At 36.4% G+C, this 25,375-nt stretch overlaps 1 protein-coding gene across 3 annotated transcripts in view; it reads left to right on the top strand.

The window, feature by feature from the left end:
* The window catches only part of LOC128219718 (TPR and ankyrin repeat-containing protein 1-like), a 78,409-nt gene that overhangs the window by 18,693 nt on the left and 34,341 nt on the right, over positions 1 to 25,375 (top strand). For all 3 annotated transcript variants that reach the window (XM_052927653.1, XM_052927651.1, XM_052927652.1), the window contains exons 8-26: positions 349 to 524; positions 1,380 to 1,505; positions 1,977 to 2,114; positions 4,872 to 5,122; positions 5,389 to 5,542; positions 6,668 to 6,832; positions 7,637 to 7,876; positions 8,529 to 8,697; positions 11,207 to 11,304; positions 11,999 to 12,152; positions 13,874 to 13,988; positions 14,782 to 14,941; positions 15,347 to 15,534; positions 15,904 to 16,027; positions 17,067 to 17,205; positions 17,886 to 18,022; positions 20,011 to 20,213; positions 20,646 to 20,787; positions 21,522 to 21,662. In XM_052927653.1, coding sequence (XP_052783613.1) covers positions 349 to 524; positions 1,380 to 1,505; positions 1,977 to 2,114; positions 4,872 to 5,122; positions 5,389 to 5,542; positions 6,668 to 6,832; positions 7,637 to 7,876; positions 8,529 to 8,697; positions 11,207 to 11,304; positions 11,999 to 12,152; positions 13,874 to 13,988; positions 14,782 to 14,941; positions 15,347 to 15,534; positions 15,904 to 16,027; positions 17,067 to 17,205; positions 17,886 to 18,022; positions 20,011 to 20,213; positions 20,646 to 20,787; positions 21,522 to 21,662 — 3,020 coding nt within the window. The remainder of the gene's footprint in view (positions 1 to 348; positions 525 to 1,379; positions 1,506 to 1,976; positions 2,115 to 4,871; positions 5,123 to 5,388; positions 5,543 to 6,667; positions 6,833 to 7,636; positions 7,877 to 8,528; positions 8,698 to 11,206; positions 11,305 to 11,998; positions 12,153 to 13,873; positions 13,989 to 14,781; positions 14,942 to 15,346; positions 15,535 to 15,903; positions 16,028 to 17,066; positions 17,206 to 17,885; positions 18,023 to 20,010; positions 20,214 to 20,645; positions 20,788 to 21,521; positions 21,663 to 25,375) is intronic.

Here is a 25,375-nt window from a genome sequence, read left to right as displayed (position 1 = left end):
GTCTTTCTCAATCCTTTTTTACATAAAATTTTCAATTTTTCATACCATACTTCTATTCTAGGTTTTCAAAATACGGATGCATTAACATTTATGGTTCATGTGGTTCTTCTTGAAAATAAGCTCCTAAAACATGGAGTTTTATGTGTTTTTTTTTCAAACAAAAAACAAAACAAACCAAATAGCTCATTACTCTTTTGTACATTCATATGTGTAGGTGTTTTATAGCAGTAAGCAATGTTATGAGCCCCATACATAAAAAAAATGAATAATGCTTATTGGTTAAAAGTGACTTTTTCACAATTAAATGCATCTATTTTTACAAAAAATATTAAAAAATCTGTATTTTAGTTGCCAATCAGTTAGTCTGGGGACCATGCTGTGTGAGCTGCAGGACAGTGCTGTCAAGTCATGGGGAGAAGATTTGGCCACATGTCTTATTGACAATGGGGCTTCTGTGGACGAAATCGGCCAGAAAAATGGCATACCGACTATCCACTTTGTGGTCAAACTATCCTTGAGAATAAGTGAGTGTTTCAAGTATGAAGGTCCCATTGTCTCATTAAAGAACATATTGTATGATCGCTTTCAAATTGCCGCGCTGAGTAGTAAAGGTAGTGCTTTCTAGTGTTGGGAGTTGGTTCCAGTTTGACTTTCGATAATCGGTTCCATTCAAGAAGCCAATTAGCGATATTACAATTGTTTTTTGACTAGATCTTAATTGTAATTTTATTCTTGTACAATAGCTTGTAATCCGTAACTATTTGTATGTTGGAAGAAATGATCATTAGGCGACCATATATCAAATTCCTTCACCCCTAGTCGATTCATAAAAAACATTTCGGTCAGGGGTGGAGCTAGTTTACTCTGTATGCCTCTCAATGTGTCTACCATTGTAAAATATTCTTCAAAACGTTTGATTTCTAAATTATTTCACAGAAAAGTTCCTTAGGTGATCCTTTTATTAACTTTTATGTGTTTTTTGGGGGGGGCAGATGGTGTCCAGTATGTTGTTCGATCAATAACTAAGAACCTTTTGTCCGATCAGGTGAACAATGTAGGGCCATCTTGGCCTTCTTGTATAGTGATCCACATAATACTATGTAAACTACTGACTAACTGTTTATATCTGCCGCTTCACTTGATTAAAGTCAATGACGGCTAACTGTTGTATAACTAAAAATAATTTATTTGCAGGCAAATTTGAAGAAAACTGCCTTTACATTGGACAAAATATTATGCTGACCACTAAGTGAAGTAAATTTATCTAAAATGTAGATATATTCAAAATATTTCATGATATATGATCATGACTATGTAAAGTATAGCTATTTATTAACAGTTTGTTAACAGTTTGTAAAACTGATTCCATCTCCATACAGAATCTTTAAATCTGCTGAACAAAGTTCTTGACAGTTTGGATGAAGACAAACAGAATGCCCAGAATGCGGACGGCAACACGGCTCTCCACATACTTACCATATTGGACAAGGCCAACTCTGACATTGGTGAGGTGCATATGTAGGAATAATCACCTCCTCCAGTCCTAGTTCTGTATTAAAAAAAAATCTTGCCTTTTATTTTGTATGACTGTTTTTCAAAGAAATAAAAGTCTGGGTTGTGACAACCTTCGTGTCTTCATTCTCATAGTGCAAAAAATTCAACCTTGTGCATAACTTAAAATCTTTGAGAATATTCAGATGAAACTTTGTACACATGTTGTAGCCAGGAAGGCAGATAACTCTGGCTTTTATAATTATTGAATTATGCCTCTTGTTTGATTGGGAAATAAAAAACGGGTGTTGGTGGTTGTTGTGCAATGCTTTTATTGATGTCAATGTTAATATGAAGCTCATAACATTAAATATGTTTCAATGTGAAGTTCTGAATAATCGGCTCACAACTCAGTCCAGTCAGTGTTCTAATACAGTCTCAGACGATCTTGTTTTCCTCAATCTTATGTGTAAATTGTTTTTCAGGTTTGATGGTTCTCGAGTGTTTGCTACGGTGTAAGTGCAGTACCACAATTGTGAACAAGTACAACAAGAAACCGATAGACTATCTGAAGGAGGAGGATAAGGCCTACCCTTTTCTCCTCAATAGTACAAAAAAATCAGGTAATTTAATAAAGTTAACTTCATACTGGGACTCAGCCATTGACTTTATCTTTAGTCCCTTAAAACAGGATTATGCTAAGCTCACTACTGTAAATGACTTGTTATAAAACGATAGTGGTTATAAGACGCAGGCAAAAAAATCTGTGGAAAACTCTTTTGTTCTATGTCATGGGTTATAGGACGCATTGAAAAAATGTTAAAATCATCTGCCACCATTGGCCACCATGTTTGTTGACAGTGACGAAATTATTTTTTTCGTGAAAATGGCGATGGTTATGCAATACTCATACAAAGCAAAATATTCTTTCTGACGGTGCATTGTAAATGATAACCTGTCGAGAATGAAAAGTTTCGTAAAGCAGAAACCTTATATTGTATGTGTTTGTTCTCAGAATGTCAACACCTACAGGAAAGTATAAAAAAAACAAGGCAATTTTTTTAGTGTGAAAAAACAAGACTATTATTGCAACAGTTTGTACTATTGGTATGTTAAACTGCTTAAAGGCAGTGCGAGTTTTTCACATCTTATCATACCACTGACAATTTTTAAGAAAAAAATTTTCGACAGTGCACAGCTATGCTTCTTGATTTGCATGTTTAATTATCGTTTTATACAAAATAATATTGAATAATTTTATTTGTACAATAATGAAAAATTAAAATAAACGTTTTACGATACACTGTATACCAATCTTCAACTGCCGTTTAAACTCAATTGAGATGATGTGAGTGACATCCATTTCAACATTAATTTAAACAAACTAGTTTTTTTACCATTTATTTCTCTGAAGAGTCAATTTTGGGCTGAAAATTGTCATCAGAAAAAATTGTCAAAAGCTTGTTACTGTTTGTGAGACGCAGGCATTTTTATGCATATTGCTTTGCACAGGCATGTCGGTATGTCGGTCGGTCTGTCGCTAGACCAAAGCTTGTCCGATTGATGACTCAACAATTCCGGGACGTATGGTCATCAAACTTGACCTGAAGGTTGGGCCTGACCAGTAGATGACCCCTATTGATTTTAGGGCTCATCAGTGATCTTTAATGGTAAAATAATTTTAAAGCTTGTCCGAGTGATAAGTCAACAATGCCTAGACCTATGGTCATCAAACTTGATATGGAAGTTGGGCCTGACCAGTAGATGACCCCTATTGTTTTAGGGGGTCATCGGTCTAAAGGTCAAGGTCACAGTGACCTTGAATGGTAAAAGGTTGTCCGAGTGATAACTCGACAATGCCTGCACCTATGGCCCACAAACTTGACTTGGAGGTTGGGCCTGACCAGTAAATGACCCCCATTGTTTTTGGGGGTCATCAGGCCAAAGGTCAAGGTCACAGTGACCTTGAATGGTAAAAGGTTGTCCAAGTAATAGCTCTTCAATGCCTGCACCCATGGCCATCAAACTTGCCTCGGAGGTTGGGCCTGACCAGTAGATGGCCCCTATTGATTTCAGGGGTCATTGGGCCAAAGGTCAAGGTCACAGTGACTTAAAAGGTTGTCCGAGTGATAACTCAACAATGCCTGCAACCATGGCCCTCAAACTTGACTTGGAGGTTGGGCCTGACCATTAGATGACCCCTATTGATTTTAGGGGTCAAGGTCACAGTGACCTTGAAAGCAAACTTGATAATTCCTGGACCTATTGTCATCAAACTTGACATGAAGGTTGGGCCTGACTAGTAGATGACCCCTCTTGACTGTGGGGGTCATCGGGCCAAGGTAAAGGTCACAGTAACCTTTAACACAAAAAAGTTAACAAATCTTCTCCCAGTGATATCTCAACAATGCCTGAACCTATGATCATCAAACTTGACATGCAAGTTGGGCCTGACCAGGAGATGACACTTATTGAGTCATTGGGTCAAAGGTCAAGTTCACAGTGACCTTGAATGCGAAAATGTTTCAAGTGATAATTTGACAATGCCTGCACCCATGGCCCTCAAACTTGACTTGGTGTTGTGTCTGACCTGTAGATGACCCCTTATGATTTTATGGGTCATCAGGTCAATGGTCAAGGTTACAGTGACCTTTAACAAAAAAATCTTGTCTGTGTGATAACTTGTCCATGGCCCTCAAACTTGACATTTAGATTTTTGGTGACCAGCTGATGACTCCTATGGATTTTGAGGTCATAGAGTCAAAGGTCATGGTCATAACACACTCTATCCTCAAACTTTGAATGGTCATTATCTTAAAACTGCCTCAACGGCATCCAATGTCACTGACAAATCAGTTGTCATTTCGGTCCATGCATATTTCATTCAATTGTCCATATAATCCTGACAACATGGGGCTGGGGGGGGGGGAATGTTTGACAAACATCTCTTGTTTTACATTGAAATCTGAGGGGAAAAAAGTGCGTCTATAACCAGTCATTTACGGTATTTTGTCCAGGTATTATTTGTGTAATATTTACATTTAAATACAGGGTTTTGAACTTAAAGGAAATTATTGTTATGATAATCACATTAAACTAAGTTTACTTAATCATATCAAGATTAAGTAAGAAATATGGCTTAATGAAATAAGTAACTTCAACTTTTAGCTTGTTACGCTTAAAGCTGCACTCTCACAGATATACCATTTTTACAACTTTTTTATTTTTGCCTTGGAAAGATCAAGTTTTTGCGTAAATATCTGCAACCCAATGATAAAAGATTGCTGACAAAAAATCAGTTGCAGATTTTCATATATTGAAGAAATAAGGGCCAGCATTGTATTTATTCAAATTAATTACTATTTCTTTCTTGATTTCAGTTGAAGAGTTGAAAAAAGACATAGAGGATCTCAAGAATGATGGCAACAACGCTCTCAAAGCAAAACAGTATGACAAGGCTCTCAAATATTACGACGATGGCATTAAGATTTCCCAGAAGTCCAAACTCCTGTATAAGCATGCGGCCATATTGTATAGTAACTGCGCGAATGTTCACTTCACCCTGTCTCGGTATCAGGAGGCGTTGACCAATGCCAAAGCAGCAATATCGTGGGATAATTCATATCATAAGGTAGGGATTTTTTGACAACATTATATGAATCAAAGGCAATGTTGTCAAACCATTTATTCAGCAAACCTATCGACATATTCATGAATTGCACTTACTGGCTTAATTTGCTATATGCTTATTTTACCTGGTTCGGAGAAACATATATGCTTTTATGGAGAGGAATGGGGCCGAATTTGGGCCCCAAAAAGGGCCTAAAAACACTGTTATGTGTTGATTTTCAAGTTGATTAACTTACACGATAAATATAACTAAAATATTAACTTCAGGGCCACTGGTGGCATGCCAAGACTCTAGTCACAATGGGAAGAATGGAGAATGCGTTCACAGCTTATGTGGACGGTTTTGTAAAAGCTGAAGTCAACACCGACACCAAGGTCAACTTTCTCATGGAGGCCGTGCTGCTGCTCAAACAAATACCCAGTATGTATAACTTTTTGTGTCACATGCTACAGTGTGTGTTTACCACATGATAAATAATTTCATACATGCTACGCCACAAGGTACATTTTGCTTCAAATGAAGACTTAAAACATATATAACTTTTCTTTTACTACATTATTTTAAATGAAGCAAAGGACAGTCTATGCCGCTTAAAGAGCCCCGCCTTCGTTTTATCACCAGAGTTTGATAAGGTGTTTAGTTTTATTAAACACTTTGACAAATCTGTTTCCAAAATAATATATTGACAGTGCTCCGTCAGACGGCTGTTTTGTGAAAAGGTTTGTCAAGTGTTTGAAGGAACTAAACTCCCAATCAAATTCTGGAAAAAAACAAATGTGGGGCTCCGACAGCGGTGTAAAGTGCGCAATGTTTCATTTAAACTGGTGAAATTATAGTGAAGTTGTTTGTTTAAAGTCTTCAAAAAGTTGCCTTCCGACGTATCATTTATGACGTTATTTATCATGTGGTATCATGGCAAACATATATAAAGATCACTTTGTCAGACTTCCTAGTCAAACATTCGTTTTTGAATGATAGAAAGTCTTTAAACTAGGTATGAGTATTGTTTATGCAGGTCAGTAGATGACCCCTATTGTTTTTGGGATCAGTAGGTCAGAGGTCAAGGTCAGTGGTGAACTCGACTAGAAATTCTTTGGGTGCTTCAGACCGGTGACACATCCAATTTAGGGAATTGTAGTGTTGCTTTAAATTCTGTTTATCATTTTAATATTGTTACAGTTGATATAATGTGTATCCTTGCATATGTTCAAGTCTAGGAAAAGTAGTTTGAAACTCAAACCTAGACTCACGCATTGAAGTATGGGTCCATGTGTTATCCACCATATCTGTGTTCCAAGTCTCATTTCTCCAGATTGCTTTATGATTTTCTTTCAGGGAAATATTTTGATTCTTGCCAATTTTGCAGTGTTTAGAATTTAATTAAACATTATTTATTTATCAGAAAACGATCGGGTAATTTTAATTACATTTTACGCTTCATATTACGCTGGGTTTCAAATTTATGATCTGGTTGGTTTAAATATGAAAAATTGCAGAAACCGTTGCAATAATGAAACTACGTACAATATCCATTGTTTATTTCAGAGACACAGCTAATCCATTGTTGTAACCAACTACGATTCCTGGATCGAGAGCTATGGCCTGGTATATTAGCCAAGCTGAGTTTGGTAGCGGACTGGCATTCAATGGCCATTCTTATCATGGGTCATGGCTACGACACAAAGTCAAGATATGGCAAAAAACTTATAGGTAATTTTTCTTCAAAGGCTTTTTCTCATCTACATGTGTTCTCATACTTTGTAGTCAAAGTAATGAATGGGTGAAAAGATTCAGTATTTTTGAAAATGCTATCTTTATACAGTCGAACACTTTTGCTCAAACTCCCGGGGACCGGCGAAAGTACCTCGAGACTTGGGAAAATTCGAGCCAAGGGGGATTGATCAGTTTTAAGAAATCAGCCCTTTACATCTAGTTCTAGCAAATGAGGAATCGAAGCCAAGCGAGTTTGAGCCAACGGGTTTTGACTGTATAATTAATGCTTTGTAAAAATTATATGTTGTAGTAATTGAACACCCTATGTTCAGTTTTTCTGACTAGTCAAACTTTCTCAAATGAAAATGTGTAAATTTTTACCATCAAGAATCATGAAATTTCAGTTTAACTAAATTTGTCCATTCTAAGTTATTCTTATGTTTCAAAGAAAAACCATTGAGGTATTGTCACTCGTGTTCTGATGCATGATTGCCAAACAAAACATAAACCTTAATTTACAGGAAATGCCTGTCTGGTTGGCATCCTGCAGCTAAGACCTTCATTTTAAACCAATGAAATGGCCTGTTTTAAGAAGAAACAGACTTGATTGTAAAAATATCATTTTGGCGCTCATTTGCCTGAAACTCTGTAATGTTCTAAGCCATTTAGAAAATACTATTCTAAATCTCTATGACTAATTACAATGGAACCAGCATACAAACACATTCTTTTGAATTTGGTGCATTAGAATATGTTTTTTATGAAAGCATGCGTTTAATCATATATATGATGTTCTTTCAGTTGAGACCATAGAGGAACTGTGTTCAGGAGTGGCAGGTTCCAGCAATACCCGTGATGTAAAATGCAGTACCGTTTTCGATTTTCTTGGCTCCTGTGGGGAAGTGAAGCATGTTGCCCATTGGCTGGATGCTACACTGTTATCTGTCTATTTCCATGGCGGACAGGCAACATTCCGCAGCTTATGTGTCGATGACAATGATACCATGCCTCACGCTGTTGTCAGATTTGCGCTGATTACAGGTATGTGTATTCAGGTTTTTAGCTATACTTGCCAAAGACCAGAAGAGCTTATGTGATAATGCAGTGTCCATCGTCGGTGTGTTCATCAACAATTGCTTGTGAACTTGATAAATATTTTTTCATCTGTACCTAAATCATCACCGTCAGCAACCAAGGTACTTCATTCAGTGATACGTCATAAGTGCTTGGGACAATTGAATGACAAAATCTCATTTTAATGAATATGCATGAGACAAGATAGACAACTCTCCTTCCAATGAAATGCTTGATATAATAAAATAACCATCAAGTGTCAGTTGGCTCCATGTCCGCGTGGTCTTGACTGCTCTCAAAAGTGATTGTACTTAAAAGGTAGACCCAGTTCAATAGCTGGCTTTTGCCAGAAAGCATCTTGTACGTTGAGTAACCAATGAAACTGCTTCATCCATTATTCATGATTATAAGATTTTCTTTGCCAAAATGCCCACTGAACACAACAAAGCATAGCTTAAGTGTATTGGGGGTATCTGAGGGTGCTTAATCATGTTCAATGTTTTCATAAAAAAGTCTAAAGAGTTAAACATGACAATGCATTAAATTTAAAAAACAATTTTTGGATCAACTTTTATTGTGCGCCTTTAAAGAAAACATTTTATTGTTTGTTTTATTTCAGGTCGAACAGGGCTCTTTGAATCAATCCTCATTCAAGTCTCTCTTGAAGCGTCTGCCAGTGAAAACAAAGTTGGAGACAGCCTTTTCCACACTATCACCAAGCTGCGTCCGCTTCCGGGAGCCAAGATCCTAGGAAAGGTCACCGAAATGCTCATCAATAAAGGGCTTAGGTAAACACTAGTTGGTATTATTTAAAAATGAATCAGAATGATCGAGGTTTTAGGTTCAGTTCTGTTCAAGAATGATAATATCTGTCTTGTGTTTTGAGTCATAAAAGAAAAATACAACCTGAGGGCCTGTGTGTTAATCAGTAACAAGGTTTGCCAAGTTATCTGCAATACTTGCTGCCCAACTGTCAGAGTTTTCTAACTGGACAAAAAACACATGATTGAATTTTTTTCATACTTTCCTTAATTTGTACTTTTGTTTAAAAAAATTAATATTGTTACAATTCCTTTTAAAAAAAAAAATAGATGTCTAGTTAATGTTGTTGTTGTTCTCAGCAGCATTATGAAAAACTTAAACCTTGGTCATAACTCAAAATGGGTTCAAGAAATTCAAATGAAACGCATTTTACTAGTTACTGGTGTCGCGTCACATGATTTTTGGCCAAAAGTTGGAGGCCTTGATTTGGAAAAAGTAATCATTGAACTCATAATAAATTGAGCTATTGTACATAGTATTTTAATAACTTGGTTTCACCAAAATTTAATTTTTGAGACATTAATCTTGGGTTACACCACATTATTTATAAGCGTACACAGGAAAATTTAGTTCAATGCCTACCTAATGTCAGAAATTGAATAGTAACTTGTTACTGTAGATTCAAATAGACCTGGGGCCATATTCCAATATAAATCTTATCCTTATCTTAAGACATGCCTCAGCAATTCCCCTCAACCTATTAGTCATTTACAACAAAATATACAGGCCAATCAATTCACTTAGATTCTAGTCTTAAACATAACTACAATCTAAGGTGAGTATTGAATAGGGCCCCTTGTCAACTTTTCCCGGCTTAATTATTTGTTTCAATATATATCTCATAGCGAACAAGGGTAAAGGATTGAAAATAATGGAATGTAATTAATAATACAGTCGAAACTCGTTGGCTCGATATCTCATGGCTCGATATCCTCGTTGGCTCGAACCAGATTAAAAGAACTGATTTTTTTAGTCTTTGTTCATATAAAATTCGATCGGATGGCTCGATATCTTGAGGATCGATTTTTTTCCACGCTCAAAGTCATTTTCGCGGTCCCAAGTAAGAATTTCACACATTATTTTGTTTGCTTGGGTCGATGTCATTTTCGCGGGTTCAGTTAAGAATCTCACACATTGATTTGTTTGTTTGGCTTCATTTAGCACAAGGCGCTAATCGATTCAAATTGCTTGACTGGTATTAATTATAATTATTGTCAAAATTAAATGGTTTAACAGTTTGAATAAACATGTCATCACTTTAAGTTCTGTCTCTAATTGCTATCCATCTATAAATTTCAATGCATTTTGATATAACTTATAAGCTATGTTTGTGTTACCCACTGTTTAAAATTGCTTGTGTCTTGTTTTCGCATAAATGTATTTTTATAATAAATAAAAAAAATCAAATGATATTTTCTATGTATCGAATAAGTCATGTTACGAATTTTACGATGCGTAACTATGTCCAATAAATACTCTTCTCTTCTCTTGCGGAGATAGCGTAGCCAATAACAAACGAGGTAAACAAGACTTTTTGTAAAGAATAAAAAAACATTCTGTAAGCAATCCCGCTTGGCTCGATATTCTCGAGGCTCGAAGTATTTTGGCCGGTCCCTAGAATATCGAGCCATCGAGTTTCGACTGTACGTATGTTACTATGATGGCCCCCCCATAATGTTAGAATCAGATTATATTATATACTTAACGGTCATTGATAGAGATTAATCAGTGAAATATAAGTGATATTTCAATGTTTCAAGCAGTGAAGTAATATTTTGATATTTTTCACTTCTTCACTGTTTTTAAATTTTAGCTCGCTCGTAAATCCAAATCAAACGTCAGCAGGCAAAGGGCTGGGACACAATTTCAACGAAGTCATGTCTGAAATTACCTTTTATTCGAATACAATTTGGCATGCTTTTCTAAAAAAACAGCAATCAACTGTCATTTTATATCCCTTTTTAGGCATAAAATATTATGAGTCTTTTTGGTTCACTGTAACATCGAAATATATTTCACCTCATGAGCACAAAAAGTATATATTTCACTTGTGGCTACACTTCCTGGAAATATAGCTTTTGGTGCTCACTCTGTGAAATATATTATGATCTTACACTGAGACAAACAAATATCCTCTGTATTATGTATGTACATGTATTGCACCAGTCATTTGTAACCACGGCCCGCCTAGGTCCGGGGAATAGCGGGGACTTTGACTTTCGGTTCAGCCAAGCCCGGACAAAATCTCCGCCCTGCGGGGGGGATCTGCTGGTAAACTCCCCGTCAAATACCCCTGCACCCAAGGGACCCTAGATAAGGCCAATTTCCCACTATATTTGGCGTGAAGACAAAACACCGCATTCACCCGGCACTGCGGGGCCACCTGGAAGGTAAAAACACGACCCATTTCCCCGGCTATCCCCCGGGGGCTGTGGTTACAATTGACTGGTGCATAAGAATGTCACCCTGTTTCAGTGTGATGCGGAAGGACTCCACGGGGAGGTTGCCAGTGGACTATCTGGACAACAAATACCCAGGACACATCTTTGACCTGTTCTTCAAGAAAACTAGCCGTATGTCACCTACCTCTTACTCTCAGTAACACACAATCTCCACATACATTTAGCTATTGATATCTTTTAAAAGGTGCACTCTTACTCCCATATAAGCAGTACCACAATTAATACCATTGATTTAACTTACCGAAAAGGTTGAATTAATATCGAAAACAATGGTTCTTATAATGAAGGATACTGTGTTTAATTTGAAAAAAAGTTGCATAAAGAACAGTAGCTCTACCATGTGGGCGATAAGAGATGAGTTGATTACTGTAAATCATTTAGGACTCACCAGTCATTTAATATTTGTGCATTTTCAGCTATTAAATACACTGTCACAAGCTTGTAATCATGCAGTAAATGATTTTTTTCATTAATGCATTATTTAGTAAGTGGTGTAAGGTTTATCACTAAAAATTTATGTTTGTTATATTGATTTTAAATATCTTTAGAATAACTGATGTACAATGATGTAAGGAATTTGGGATTTCTGGTGACCCCTTTTTTTGTTTGTGTCATTTAAAAGGGGTTTATTAGAAGAAAAAATATGTATCTTAAAATTATACCGAGATTTTTTTTGGAAACAACCTATGCAAGATAGGCCATTTCACATCTGACTTCTGTTGAACATTAACTAGCGTTTTCATTAGTTCCATGGTGCTTTTGTTATACAATATCCTTAACATGACTCTACATGTGTTTTTTTTAGATGTGTCGATTAAAGAGATTTTGCGGCTAAAAGATGAGGGGAATATTCAGTTCAAGAAAGGCCAAACCCAGGATGCTGTACATTTGTATTCGGAGGCCATCAATATCTTCAAGAACTGTGGTTCACAGACCGCTCATACAAATTTCTCTCAAAGGTAAGCAGTTCAATGTGACATGTTGCTAATCTATGATGTTATTTTTGAAGGCCATTTTGTTCTTTAACTCATATACGTAAAAGTCAAGTATTAACATAGCACTATTGTCATTGTCCTGGACTGTGTTGTGCAAGATGATTAAGCTGGCTATAACTCACACATATTAGCAGTGACAAAATGAAAGTATGTGTAGCAACGTCCATTATTCTGGCTTTAAACAGTGTGTGAAGTTATAGCCAGCCCTTGGCCATTGAACAAGCATTTGTATTGCCTTGCTGTGCTTTTGTTAGTAGCCATATGTAATGGTTGTTTGTTAATGTGATGATACATGAACCTTGGTTTTGTATGTGTTGATACGTGAGCGTTGGTGATGTTTATGTGATGATATGTGAAGTTTGGTTTCTGATGTGATGGTTGGTTGCTTATGGGATGAAATATGATGGTTGGTTGCTTAAGTGATGGTTGGTTGTTTATTGGATGACATGTGAAGGTTGATTGTTAATGTGAGGGTTGGTTGTTTGTTTATGAGGTAATATGTGAAGGTTGGTTGTTTATGGGACAATATATGATAGTTGGTTGTTAATGGGATGATGTGTGATGGTTGTGTACAGTACACTCAACGAGTTAGACCCACTTTCCGTTTCCCTCCGCGGATTTTTGCTATCGCGGCCAACACAATGATTTTATCGACTGTCCGCATTCCTCGGAGTTTGAATTTAAGGCTCTTGGAGGGTGATCAGTCGACCGAAGAATAACAAACTCAGCGGAGGGGTTAACTCCGCGAAACTCTTCGGACACTAGATAAGAATCTACGCTAATGTTATATTTATTTTATTAAAATTTTCAACCGAATACGAGGGCTCCAGTAAATTGCTATTATTCTTTTTCCTCTGCCCGTTTTGCATGAAGTTAGCTTACCACAAGAATGCGGTCGTATTTCACTAGTTGCACATGCATCTTATAAACGTGTTTTTGCTAATGACTGATAAACACATTTCTTCCGAGAAATTCTAGGTTACACATTTTCGGAAAATCAGGAGGTCAAACACGCGTTCAAAGTTCACAGCGCATGGTTTTGAAAGCCTTCTTGCCTCGTTTTCTGTTGAAAATTCCATGAAACGTCATAGCTATTTTTAACCACCAATAATAAATAGTATATTCTACATTGTATTGATCACGCGCTTGACGTCAGAGGTCATGGTTCAGAATCGTGTAAATAGTCGGCTCCTTTATGATGCAATAACTTAGTGGATATACTTTAATGATTCAATGTTTATAATTCAAGACAATATTCAATTGGCGTTTACGGACATAAATACAAATTAAACGCTGGTACATGTAAGAATCTTTTACGCTTAACAATGTGCATAAGCATAAAAATAAATAACTTCTTAACAAGAATGATTTCTTGCTTATCTGATTAGACTCGGAGTTCCACTGCGGGATCATAAAATCGGACGATTCTCAACGCTATCGTTCATATTACACTCGGCGGTAAGCCAGCCACTCGGAGGAACTCGGGGGGATTTTAGCGAGGGCAACAGTTTTACCCTCGGAGGAAACCCGCGGTCATCGACTTTATCCCTCGGAGTGAGCGAGGAAAGTGGGTCTAACTCGTTGAGTGTACTGTATGTAAAAATTTGGTTGTTTCTTTGATGATTCCTTGTTTATGGGTTGATGTGTGATAGTTGGTGATGTGTATTGTAATACTTTCTCTGCAGGGACATAGCTGTGTTGTATGGTAACAGATCAGAGGCATTCCTTAAGCTGCAAGAGTTTGATCTGGCCTATGCTGATGCTATGGACAGTGTATCTTTTGATGGACATTGGCACAAGGTAGGGCTTTAGATGATTTTAATAATAAAAGTTGATAACACCGCATGTGCAGTTGCAGAATTTACTGAAAGTTAAGTATTTCCTTAGGAATGTTGTGACCTTAAATTATGCATTGAGATAAATTTATATGTAGAACTCATGATTGTTTTAATTTTTTAGCACGCTTAAAAGTAGATCTTCGTCCTAGCGGAAATGCAAATTCCCACTAAAGCATTGATGCATTGTGGGAATTAACTACATTTCAAACATATAAGTACATATATAAAGAGAAACCACTTAAAGGGACTGCAAACCAGATTGGCACCAAAAAAAAAAAAAGAGTTCTGTAACGAATCTCAGGACAATTTTTAATTATAATGTTTTACTCTTTGATATCATAATAGTAAAACATATGCCAAAATGTAAGACAACATCAAGTTGGAGACCGGGCTCAAACCGGTGCCGCCAAAATTGGAGTCCAGTGTTGTATCCACTGTGCTACGAAGGCATACCCTAAACCGTTGGAATATTTAAGCTATATACCTAACTTGGTAATAACATGTGATAACATCATCTAGCCAATCACGCATTAGAATGAATTTTACTAGGTAGACATACCTAGTAATCTTTTTAAATGGAAAAATACAAAAAAAAATGCGAAAAATAAATTAATTGTAAACTATGTGGTACTTCAGTTAGTTTCTATGCATTGTGCACAAGTTTATGTCAGTTTTGGACAATTTTCTTTTTTTCGCTATTTCATCATATGGTGTTTAGCCCCTTTAACTCAGTTCAAATACCTTCTTTCTTCTAGGGTCACTTGAGGGTTGGCCGGGCACTTGCAGGACTGGGCAAGTACACGCAGGCATTAAAGGCACTGGGCAATGCATACCATGACGTAGACCGTGGAACAGATGACAAGGTGAAGGTTGAAGTCCTTGTGGAGATGACAAGTGTCTGCTCTTACATTCCAGGTAATAGAATAACCATTACAAAAATTAACTGGAGATTGATAAAGCTGTCACTAATTTTTGTGGACTTCTAATAGGCAATTCAGGATTCAGATACATGTATTGTGATAACAAAAACAGGTGACTTGAGATTGGTATTTTGAGAGACATCACTAATGATTGAGGTCCTTTATAAAGCAGTTCAGAGATCAGGGGCATATTTGATTAAAGATCTTAGTCATAAAGTAAAAATATGGAAGTGTCATAGCCAATATAAAAAAAAAAACAGAACATAATTGAGGGAAAAAAAACAAAAAAAATTGTTGCCATATACTAACTTATAAAAATGATAATTTCTGGGCTTTTGTTAAGAGAAATATTTCACACTGATTGCTTCATTTGCACTCTGTATTTATGTTTCCGGCTCAGGTAGAAGGCGAGTGGAAGAGATACCCCGTGGTGAGGGTCATGTTTGGGCCCAGGCATGTTACGAGCTAGTAACCAAGGGCAACTGGGACCTTGGGGCTGTCGCCTTTCATCAGTATGACGTTGGGCAGCGCAAACAACCTCATCTGACCTTGACCCTTAAACCTCTGTGTAACCTTGAAAGACTCAAGGTGAGTGAAGGTCATTTGAACCCATGTTTGATGATGAAATAATTTCATTTTAAATATCAAACTTCTTCAGTTTGGGAAACAATTTATACCAATAAAAATTTCATGAGCATATAAGGGAAAGGCTGAAGATGAGAGAAAGTTGGTGATCGTTTATAAAAGCTTATCAGACAAGGGACCTTGCATGTCTCTTAAACCACTGTGTGACGTAGAAAAGCATAAGTGAGTAAGAAAGACTGTGAATGTTGAAGAGGGTTTGCCTGATTATGAGGATGTTTGTGCCACAAACAAAGCCTACTGACTTTGACCCTTAGAACCTCTGTGTGACACATTAGATATGTGGAATTCTAGTATTCTATACCCTGATTCCAGCGGCATGCATGGGGTGTGGACCTGATGAGATTTCTCCTTGAGTGTGGATCGGACAGAAGGACAATCTCACTGGTGAATGGTGACACATATCTGCATGCTGTTGTCCGGATCACACTCCTTGTTGGTGAGTATAACTCGTTTTGTCTGTACAATTTTTCTACTGTTATTCATTAGTTAATAAGATTTCTCTTTGAGTCTGGGTCAGACAGTTGGACAATCTGGACAGAGAAAGTGGACACATATCTGCACACATCACACTAACCGTTAGCAAGCATTTTGCCTGTACAATTTTTCTACTGTTGTTCATTATTTGATGATATTCCTCCTTTAGTTAGATGGACAATCTCATGATACATAAAGGGACACATATCCGTACGCTATTTTCTGGATCACATTTCCCTTATGGGAATATATTTTATCAGATCAATCTTACTTGTTGGTGAGCAGTTGAAATGAAAATAAACTAAAAAAACAAATTCACAAAGCTTCTGCATGGCAGCCCAAGCTTTTCATATTTCAAATAATGTTCTCCCAATCCATTGAATGCAGGATTTTTTGAGGCCAATGTGATCCAAAAATTGGGAAATTTGATACATTATATCTTTGAAATGGGAAATAACTTTTCAAAACTGGGAATAGCTGCATGAATTAAATGGAATTTGCCACTGGAAATGTTAGATCATTGAAATGGGAAATAAACTGTCAAAACTGGGAATTATGCATGTATTAAAAGAATTTTGCCTCTGGGAATGTTAGATCATTGAAATGGGAAATAAACTGTCAAAATAGGGAATTATGCATGTATTAAAAGAATTTTGCCTCTGGGAAAGTTATATCTTTGCAATTGGGACATAGCTTGTCAAAACTAGGAACTCTGCATGAATCAAAAGGATTTTGCCATTGGGAATATTAGATCATTGAAATGGGAAATAACTATCAAAACTGGGAATTCTGCATGAATTAAAGAGTTTTGCCACTGGGAATATTATATCTTTGAATTGGCAAATAACATGTCAAAACTGGGAATACTGCATGAATTAAAAAGTTGCCTTTGGGAATGGGTCAGACCATTTGACCCATGAGATGCCAAGAAAGAGCGGTGGAATGATTGTGTATGTATGGGACAAGTCTCAATATTAATGTTAAATTTTCTGCATTTGGAGGTGTGAGCACAAAGTTCCTGCAGTATCTTGTCCATCAGTATTGTGGTCGTGGCAATATGGACCAACACAAGCTAGATAACCATGGAAACACCGTGCTACATACTGCTGCTCTTGAGAGAGGGGTGGATAGAAACAAAAGGTATAGTGTCTTTATTAAGGTTTGAAGGGATGCATTCACAGAATTTATGTTGGCCATTTTTTATTTTTAAATTGTTGAAATTTGGTTGTTTTACTGACTTTCATGAACAAAGACCAAACAGCAACTGCCAGATACACATTTTCAATAGGGTTACTAATTTTTTTTAGCAGAATAGAGCATCTTTTTTAATTTTTTAAATAATTACTAAAAATAGAGCTGATTTCAACTTTTGTAAATGTTATATCTATGCTACTAGCATTTTATTCTCATTTCACACACACACAAAAAATGAGTTCCTTTAAAGATGCACATACATGTATATTTGGACTTCAGTTGAGTAGCCAAGTTTGATTGGCCTAAATGACTGATATAAATGTCTCCAAATGAGCTAGATCTCTATGGTAACACAAAGCTACATATTGCTTCACTAGAACAAAGAGTTGATGGGTACATTCAAAAAGGTATTTTCAGGTTTGAGATTTAATATCTGAAATATATTGATATATGCATGTCATATAAGCATATTAGACCCACAATGTGAATATAATAATAGCAATACAATGCCTATGATGAACAAAACCAGATATTTATATAAATTCATGATCATTATCAAAATGTCATTCCTTCCATCAATCAATCTTTCCATCCAGCCTTGAAGCTTATGGTAACATTGATTTCAGACAAGAGACGTTAGTCCTGTTGCTCCAGCATGAAGTGGACCCCAGAGTTCGCAACCATTACTCTCATCTGGCTATAGAGTACCTGCCCCCAGAGGAATATCAGAACAGGGAACTGTTGCGGAAGGCCTTCTACAAAGGTGGGATTTGAAGTCTCATGTTATAAGATATTCCAGAATGGTTGTGTGATGATGATGATTATTTTTATGATGATGACGATGACGGCAAAGACAACGACGATGTGGTGGTGGTGGTGGTAGTGGTGGTGGTGGTGGCGGTGGCAATGACCATGACGATAGTGATGATGATGATCTAGAAAGGAGATACATGATTCCTGATCCTTTTTCAAGCATATCATTAATTTGAAGTTTTTAGGAGGGAAATATTGTTATGGCGTTGCCCATCAATCCATCAAACTCACTATCTTTACCATATCTTGTTAAGGACTGGTATGATAATGTTGGTCAGAATGATCCCCTTGGTCATGTTTCTAATGCTTGGCAAGGTGGATCACATGGTGTCAAAAACTAGGTCACTAGGTTAAAACTTCTTAAAAAAAATCTTTGGAACACATTAGAGACGTTTTATTTGGGCCAATATCCCTTGATGAGCTCTTAGACAAATTTAAAACTTGGTCACAAGTGATCACAGGTCGCTTAGTAATTTTTTTGGTCAAATTATGTTCAACTTGGACAGAATGTTACCCTTGTTCAAATCTCACCGCATTATAAAAGTGGGTCACATGGTGTCCAAAACTAGGTCACTAGGTCAAATCCTGAAATTATCATGGGAACATACTAGAGGCATTATATCTGGTTTAATGTTTATGAAAATAAATCAAAATGTCTTCCTTGATGAAATCATTGACTGGTTTGAAGCTGAGTTATTGCCCTTGATTTTTTGAAAAATGCACATTCACAGCCATTTCTCAGTTACTAGCTGGCAGAATTTCATGAAACTTAAAATAAATATGAATTACTATACTGGGATGATGCCTGTTCATTTTTTTTGGATTGGTCAATTGTACTTGGAGTTATTGCCCTTGATTTTTTGAGAAACTCTCATTTACAGCCATTTCTCAGTAACTAGTTGGTAGAAATCTTGAAACTTGAAATAAATATGAACCAACATACTGCGATGATGCCTGTTTATTTATATTTTGGATTGTGTAATTTCTATATGAGTTATTTGCCCTTGATTTATTAAAAGATCCATGTTTGCAGCCTTTTCTATGCAACTAGCTAGTAGAATTTCATGACACTTGGAATAAATCAGAACCAACATACTGTGATGTCATGCCTGTCTATTTTTCTTTTGGATTGGTCAATTTTCCTTAGAGTTATTGCCCTTGATTTATTAAAAAATCATTGTTTGCAGCTGTTTCTCAGTAACTAGCTGCTAGAATTTAATGAAACTTGAATGTTATATGAAACAACATCCTGTAATGAACTTCTTCGGTGAATTTCTACGGCTACATTTTTATCTCAACTATTTCGTACTATTTTGCAATGATTGATGTTTCTGAGTAAGCAGTTTCGGAAAAGGCAGTTTTATTTAATCATCCCTCTGATTTATTTCGTTAAAAATTTTTATCATAAAGTAGTCCCGGTCGATATTTTATAATTTGGCTCGGAAAGGGATAAACCAATGTGCTTATCTTATTCTTTCTGAGATTTTTTTTAACCTTCAAGCCATCAAGCACAAACAAGCCATCGTTGGCGGGGGATATCTTTTCACTGAAAATGCTTGTTTTTTTTATTTTTTTAAATTTCCTTTGAAAGGCATATTTGTATATTCTTAACCACATTTTCATAATGGGAAATCAAGTTATTTGAATGACTTGCTTCATTGTTTGGGCGGGCTGGTGGGAGGGCAGCATCAAAGTCACCTTATGTATCGAATAATTTTAGTTATGTTTGACATAAAGAGACCAAACTTGGTATTATTGACTCGTTATTGTATTCTAAGTCAAAGCGGCATAGTCGAGCGCGCTGTCTTACGACGGCTCTTGTATTTAAACCTTGAATTGTTACTGAAAAATATCACAACATTGTAATTCACATATATTGTATACAGAAAACATTTTTCAAAAGTGTATTCATGTATTTTTCCTCTTTTTCATTTTCAGAAAATATATCAAAATTCCTACCATCCCAGCATTCATCAAAACAAGCCAACCAATCAGGGACCAGAGGCAAGCCTCCTTCTGCAAGCAGCCAATCAGAAGGAAGCAGACAGCAGCCTCAATATCAAGGCAGCCAATCGAACAAGCCAAAAAAAGCACAAGCCTGTGATATCTGTGATGATCTCTATACTCAGGGAAATATAAAGGTGAACAGTTTCAAAATATCTTTATTAGCTCTTACATTAAGCATGAGTTACTCAAAAACATTGAGGTATTGTAAATTTTGTATTTTTCATACAAATCCAATTATATAAATTTCAAGATCCTGGGAGTATGAAAATGTCAAGACATAATTATAAAACTATTTCTATGTTTCTTTCTTTTCATTTTCACATTGTTCGACACACAACATGAGCTATGTAAAAAAAAAAAAAAAAATTGCAATAAAATCAAAATACTCCGAAAAAGGTGTATTTGAACCCCATAAAAATGATGTTACATGTGTATATCATTCTGGCAATGTCATTTTTTATATCAATCTATACATTCCAAACACCTAATATGCAGAAAGGTAGTTAACAATCAACTGGGAGAATATACCTTGAAAACTGTTCAACAATGTTTCAACTCCTTTCCAGTTAAGTGAAGATAATGTAGAAGATGGTTACAGCAGATTAGCCGAGTGCCTGGGCCAAACCCACAAAAGTCTCCGGCATGAGAATATTGCTGCAAAATGTGTCTCCAGTATAGTTGGCAAGCTTGCCGAGTCCCATAACCCTGGTATGAACATTTGTGTGATTATATCTCTTGTTATGAGTAAAGCTTTATCCGGACCAGTTGCCGTATTCATAAAACATCTTGGTAAATATTTTCAACTTCATGAAAATTTCATAATTTTTTACTACGATATTGAAAAGTACCCTCTACTTTTCATCAAATTTATCCATATGCATATTTTGTTTAGACCATTGTCTTGCTTATTTTCATTACTTTTGGTGGTCAAACATTGTAAGCTATCTTAAAATTCAACTTTAAAAATTGTTTCTAAAATGCTTTATGAATTTTACTGTTCTCGCAATGTGTGTTGTATGCCTTTTTAATACATATTTCTTCTTGCTTTCGCTGGAATTTATGTCTGTAAATACATCTACATGTAGGTTGTCAATGAAATGCCATGTATACGAATTGAAAATAGTCAGAAAACTAGTGAATGTCAAGCGTTATTCCCAACAAAAACAGACACATGAAGGTCACATTAAACGGTACACTGATTAGAAATGAAACAAAATATATAAAAAATATTGGCAAGTTCTCAGCGTCTATTTTCATAAACTAAATAAAGGTAAATAGATATATTCAATATGTGGACTGCATGATAACGCAACGTTTATTCAACTATTTAATTGAAATGGTAGATACCACATAATCATCTTATTTTAAACTGACTGGAGATCTTACCTGTGCAAAAGCTTTTTAGATCTCTGCTACACCTGCTATACCTTGTTATTTCCTAGAAATCCACAGCAGTCTTTTGGGGCTTGGCAAGCTGTACGTGGGTGATATACTAGAAAACCTGGCCACCAAAAACAAGTGGAGACAGCTTGACATTCTAGTCAGGAGATACAGAACCAAACATGGCAGTGACCAGCTTAAAGGTAGGCGGGGAAAAGCTGCAATATTCTATCCTAATGACTCAACATATATCTGCTCAATGAAGAATGTATTTTAGTTAATTTACAAAGCTGTTATGAGCGGTTGTTTTTTTGTAAGGAATACTTTATTCAAGCACGTAGTAGCAAGGCATGGGACCAAAAAGATCTTAGCCGATTTTTTAGTCATCAATAATTTAAAAATACCTTAAATTATATTGCCATTTGTGACATTTGAACAGGTTTGAAGGAGCTAGACATCAGATCGTCCATAATCGGCAAATACAGTATTTCACCAAAACAAATCTACAATTGTCAATGCCAGCTAATAGGAGGCCGATAATACAATAGGGTTATTAGTATTGCGTTTTGATCCGGGAGATTGTATTCAACTCCTGTGGATTTTTGAAGATTCAGATTTCACGCGGGGCAGGCTGAGTGAAATTAAAATCTGCAAAAATCTACGAGAGTCGAATACGACATTTTGGATTAAAACTCAATACTAATAACCCTTTTATTATATACATTACTGGTTAGATCACTTGAAAGACACATGTTTTCATAATAAATGTCATTTTAACGACGCACTATTTTGTTTTATTACGTCATTTTAACATGACACAATGATACTTGTTATGATGTGACATCACAAGAGTGGAATACGGAAGTATTTTGCACTGGAGTGGAATACGGACTACCGTATTTTGTGATATGAACTATATGTGGATTTATGATGGGTATATAATAAATCATTTTACATGATTAAAATCATAAATAAACACAGTTTAAATGTGGGATTTTAAGTGGTAGACAACCCCAATAAATTTTGAATTGGAAAAATGTGTTATAAGCTTTAAGTGATACATCAGTAAGTAAGGCTCAATGAGTGTACACAATGATGTCAATTTTATGTAAGGTTTTGACAATTTTCTTTTTTTCTTGCAACTGTATCATCTGGTGTCTAGTCCCTTTAACGTAATTGTAGATAACAACTAAAATTCTATATTGAAATGGCCCTTTAAAAGAAATGTTTGAAATTTATAAATAATAATATAAGGATATTATAAGACGTAGTATGTAAATATGCAAAATACAATTTTCTTTTTAGAGGGGTTGTGATATATGATGGCATTTTAAGAGTTGCAGTTTAGTTTAAATGTTGTTTGTGAAATGTCACTCTGAACTTGTCCTTAAAATTTTGTAACAGTTGATCATAACCCACTTTCCTCATGCTATCGTACGTGTCATTCAAATTATGTTCAATGTGCACATACCTTGATGACATAGTGCACAAGAAAAGTCCATAATGACATAGTGCACATGGAAAGTCCACACATACACCAGTGGGTTTTTTTCCGCTTATAAGGGAATGATGGTAGGGCTCTTTTAAAGGGAAAAATAGCATCGTTTTGGCAAAAAGGGGAACAATACTAAAATGATTCATATAATTTTCAACTTGTTTTTCAACCTTTTATTTAACAAACCTATGAACATATTCATGAATGGTTCTATATTTTTGCAATTGCTTAATGTCAATGCTCCTCAAAAATGTTTTTATGCCCCTGAAGGTGGGCATATTAAAATCGCACCGTCCGTCCTTCCGTCCATTCGGCTCTGTAACTTTCCTTGTATGGACAGATTTTAAAATAACTTGCCACAAGTGTTCCACATACCAAGACGACGTGTGGTGTGCAAGACTCGTGTCCCTACCTCAAAGGTCAAGGTCACACTTAGTGTTTATTCACAATGGAGTGCTGCATATAAGGACATAGAGTATAGGTTGTCGTGTCCGGGCTGTAACTTTCTCTTGTATGGACAGATTTTGAAATAACTTGCCACATGTGTACCACATACCAAGACGATGTGTCGCGTGCAAGACCCGTGTCCCTACCTCAAAGGTCAAGGTCACACTAAGTGTTTATTCACAATGGAGTGCTGCATATAAGGACATAGGGTATAGGTTGTCGTTTCCGGGCTGTAACTTTCCCTTGTATGGACAGATTTTAAAATAACTTGCCAAATGTGTTCCACATACCAAGACAACGTGTCGTGTGCAAGACCGTGTCCCTATCTCAAAGGTCAAGGTCACACTTAGTGTTTATTCACAATGGAGTGCTGCATATAAGGACATAGAGTATAGGTTGTCGTGTCCAGGCTGTAACTTTCTCTTGGATGGACAGATTTTAAAATAATTTGCCACACATGTTCCACATACCAAGACGACGTGTCACATGCAAGACCCGTGTCCCTACCTCAAAGGTCAAGTTACACTTAGTTTTTATTTACAATGGAGTGCTGCATATAAGGACATAGAGTATAGGTTGTCGTGTCCGGGCTGTAACTTTCCCTTGTATGGACAGATTTTCAAATAACTTGCTACATGTGTTCCACATCCCAAGACGACGTGTCGCGTGTAAGACCTTTGTCCCTACCTCAAAGGTCAAGGTCACACTTAGTGTTTATTCACAATGGAGTGCTGCATAAAAGGACATAGAGTATAGGTTGTCATGTCCGGGCTGTAACTTTCTCTTGTATGGACAGATTTTAAAATAACTTGCTACATGTGTTCCACATACGAAGATGACGTGTCGTGTGCAAGACCCATGTCCCTACCTCTAAGGTGAATGATACACTAAGTGTTTATTCACAAGGGAATTCTGAATATAAGGACATAACAGTGTAGGTTGTCAAGTATGGGTGGTATTTTTTATGTTCAGAGGCGATTTAAAATAACTTGCCATATGTATTGACACGTAAAGGCAAGATCAACTTTTCATGTACTGACCTTGTTCGTAGGTCAATGTCACATTCGGGGGCATTCGTCACATACTGTGACAGCTCTTGTTTTAAGGAAATTTAAAGGGATTTTTTTTAGTTGGGCAGTAGTAAAATATTGACTTTTTATGCCCCCGAAGGTGGGCATATTAAAATCGCACCGTCCGTCCTTCCGTGTGTCCGGCTCAATAACTTGGGTCCGGGCTGTAACTTTCCCTTGTATGGACAGAATTTAAAATAACTTGCCACATGTGTTCGACATACCAAGACGACGTGTCGCGTTCAAGACCCGTGTCCCTACCTCTAAGGTCAAGGTCACACTTAGTGTTTATTCACAATGGATTGCTGCATATAAGGACATAGAGTATAGGTTGTCGTGTCTGAGCAGTTACTTTCCCTTGTATTGACAGATAATAAAATAACTTGTCACATGTGTTTGACATACCAAGACGATGTGTCGCGTGCAAGAACCGTGTCCCTACCTCTAAGGTCAAGGTCACACTTAGGTGTTTATTCACAATGGAGTGCTGCATTATAAGGATACAGAGTATTGATTGTTATGTCCGGGCTGTAACTTTTTCTTGTATGGACAGATTTGAAAATAACTTGCCACATGTGTTCGACATACCAAGACCACGTGTCACGTGCAAGACCCTTGTCCCTACCTCTAAGATGAAAGATACACTTAGTGTTTTTTCACAATGGAATGCTGAATATAAGGACATAAAAATGTAGGTTGTCAAGTATGGGTGGTATTTTTTTTATGTTCAGAGGCAATTTAAAATAACTTGCCATATGTATTTGTTTGATCTTTAACTTTCCATGTACTGACCTTGTTCATAGGTCAATGTCACATTCGGGGGCATTCGTCACATACTGTGACAGCTCTTGTTCAGGAGGGGAATGGGGCCAATGGGGAATAAACCACTTCATTCCTGTACAAA

Source organism: Mya arenaria, chromosome 15, assembly GCF_026914265.1.
Source record: "Mya arenaria isolate MELC-2E11 chromosome 15, ASM2691426v1".
NCBI classification, from domain to species: domain Eukaryota; kingdom Metazoa; phylum Mollusca; class Bivalvia; order Myida; family Myidae; genus Mya; species Mya arenaria.
Note: the sequence above shows the minus strand (reverse complement) of the source record. Positions and strands in the feature narration are given on the sequence as shown.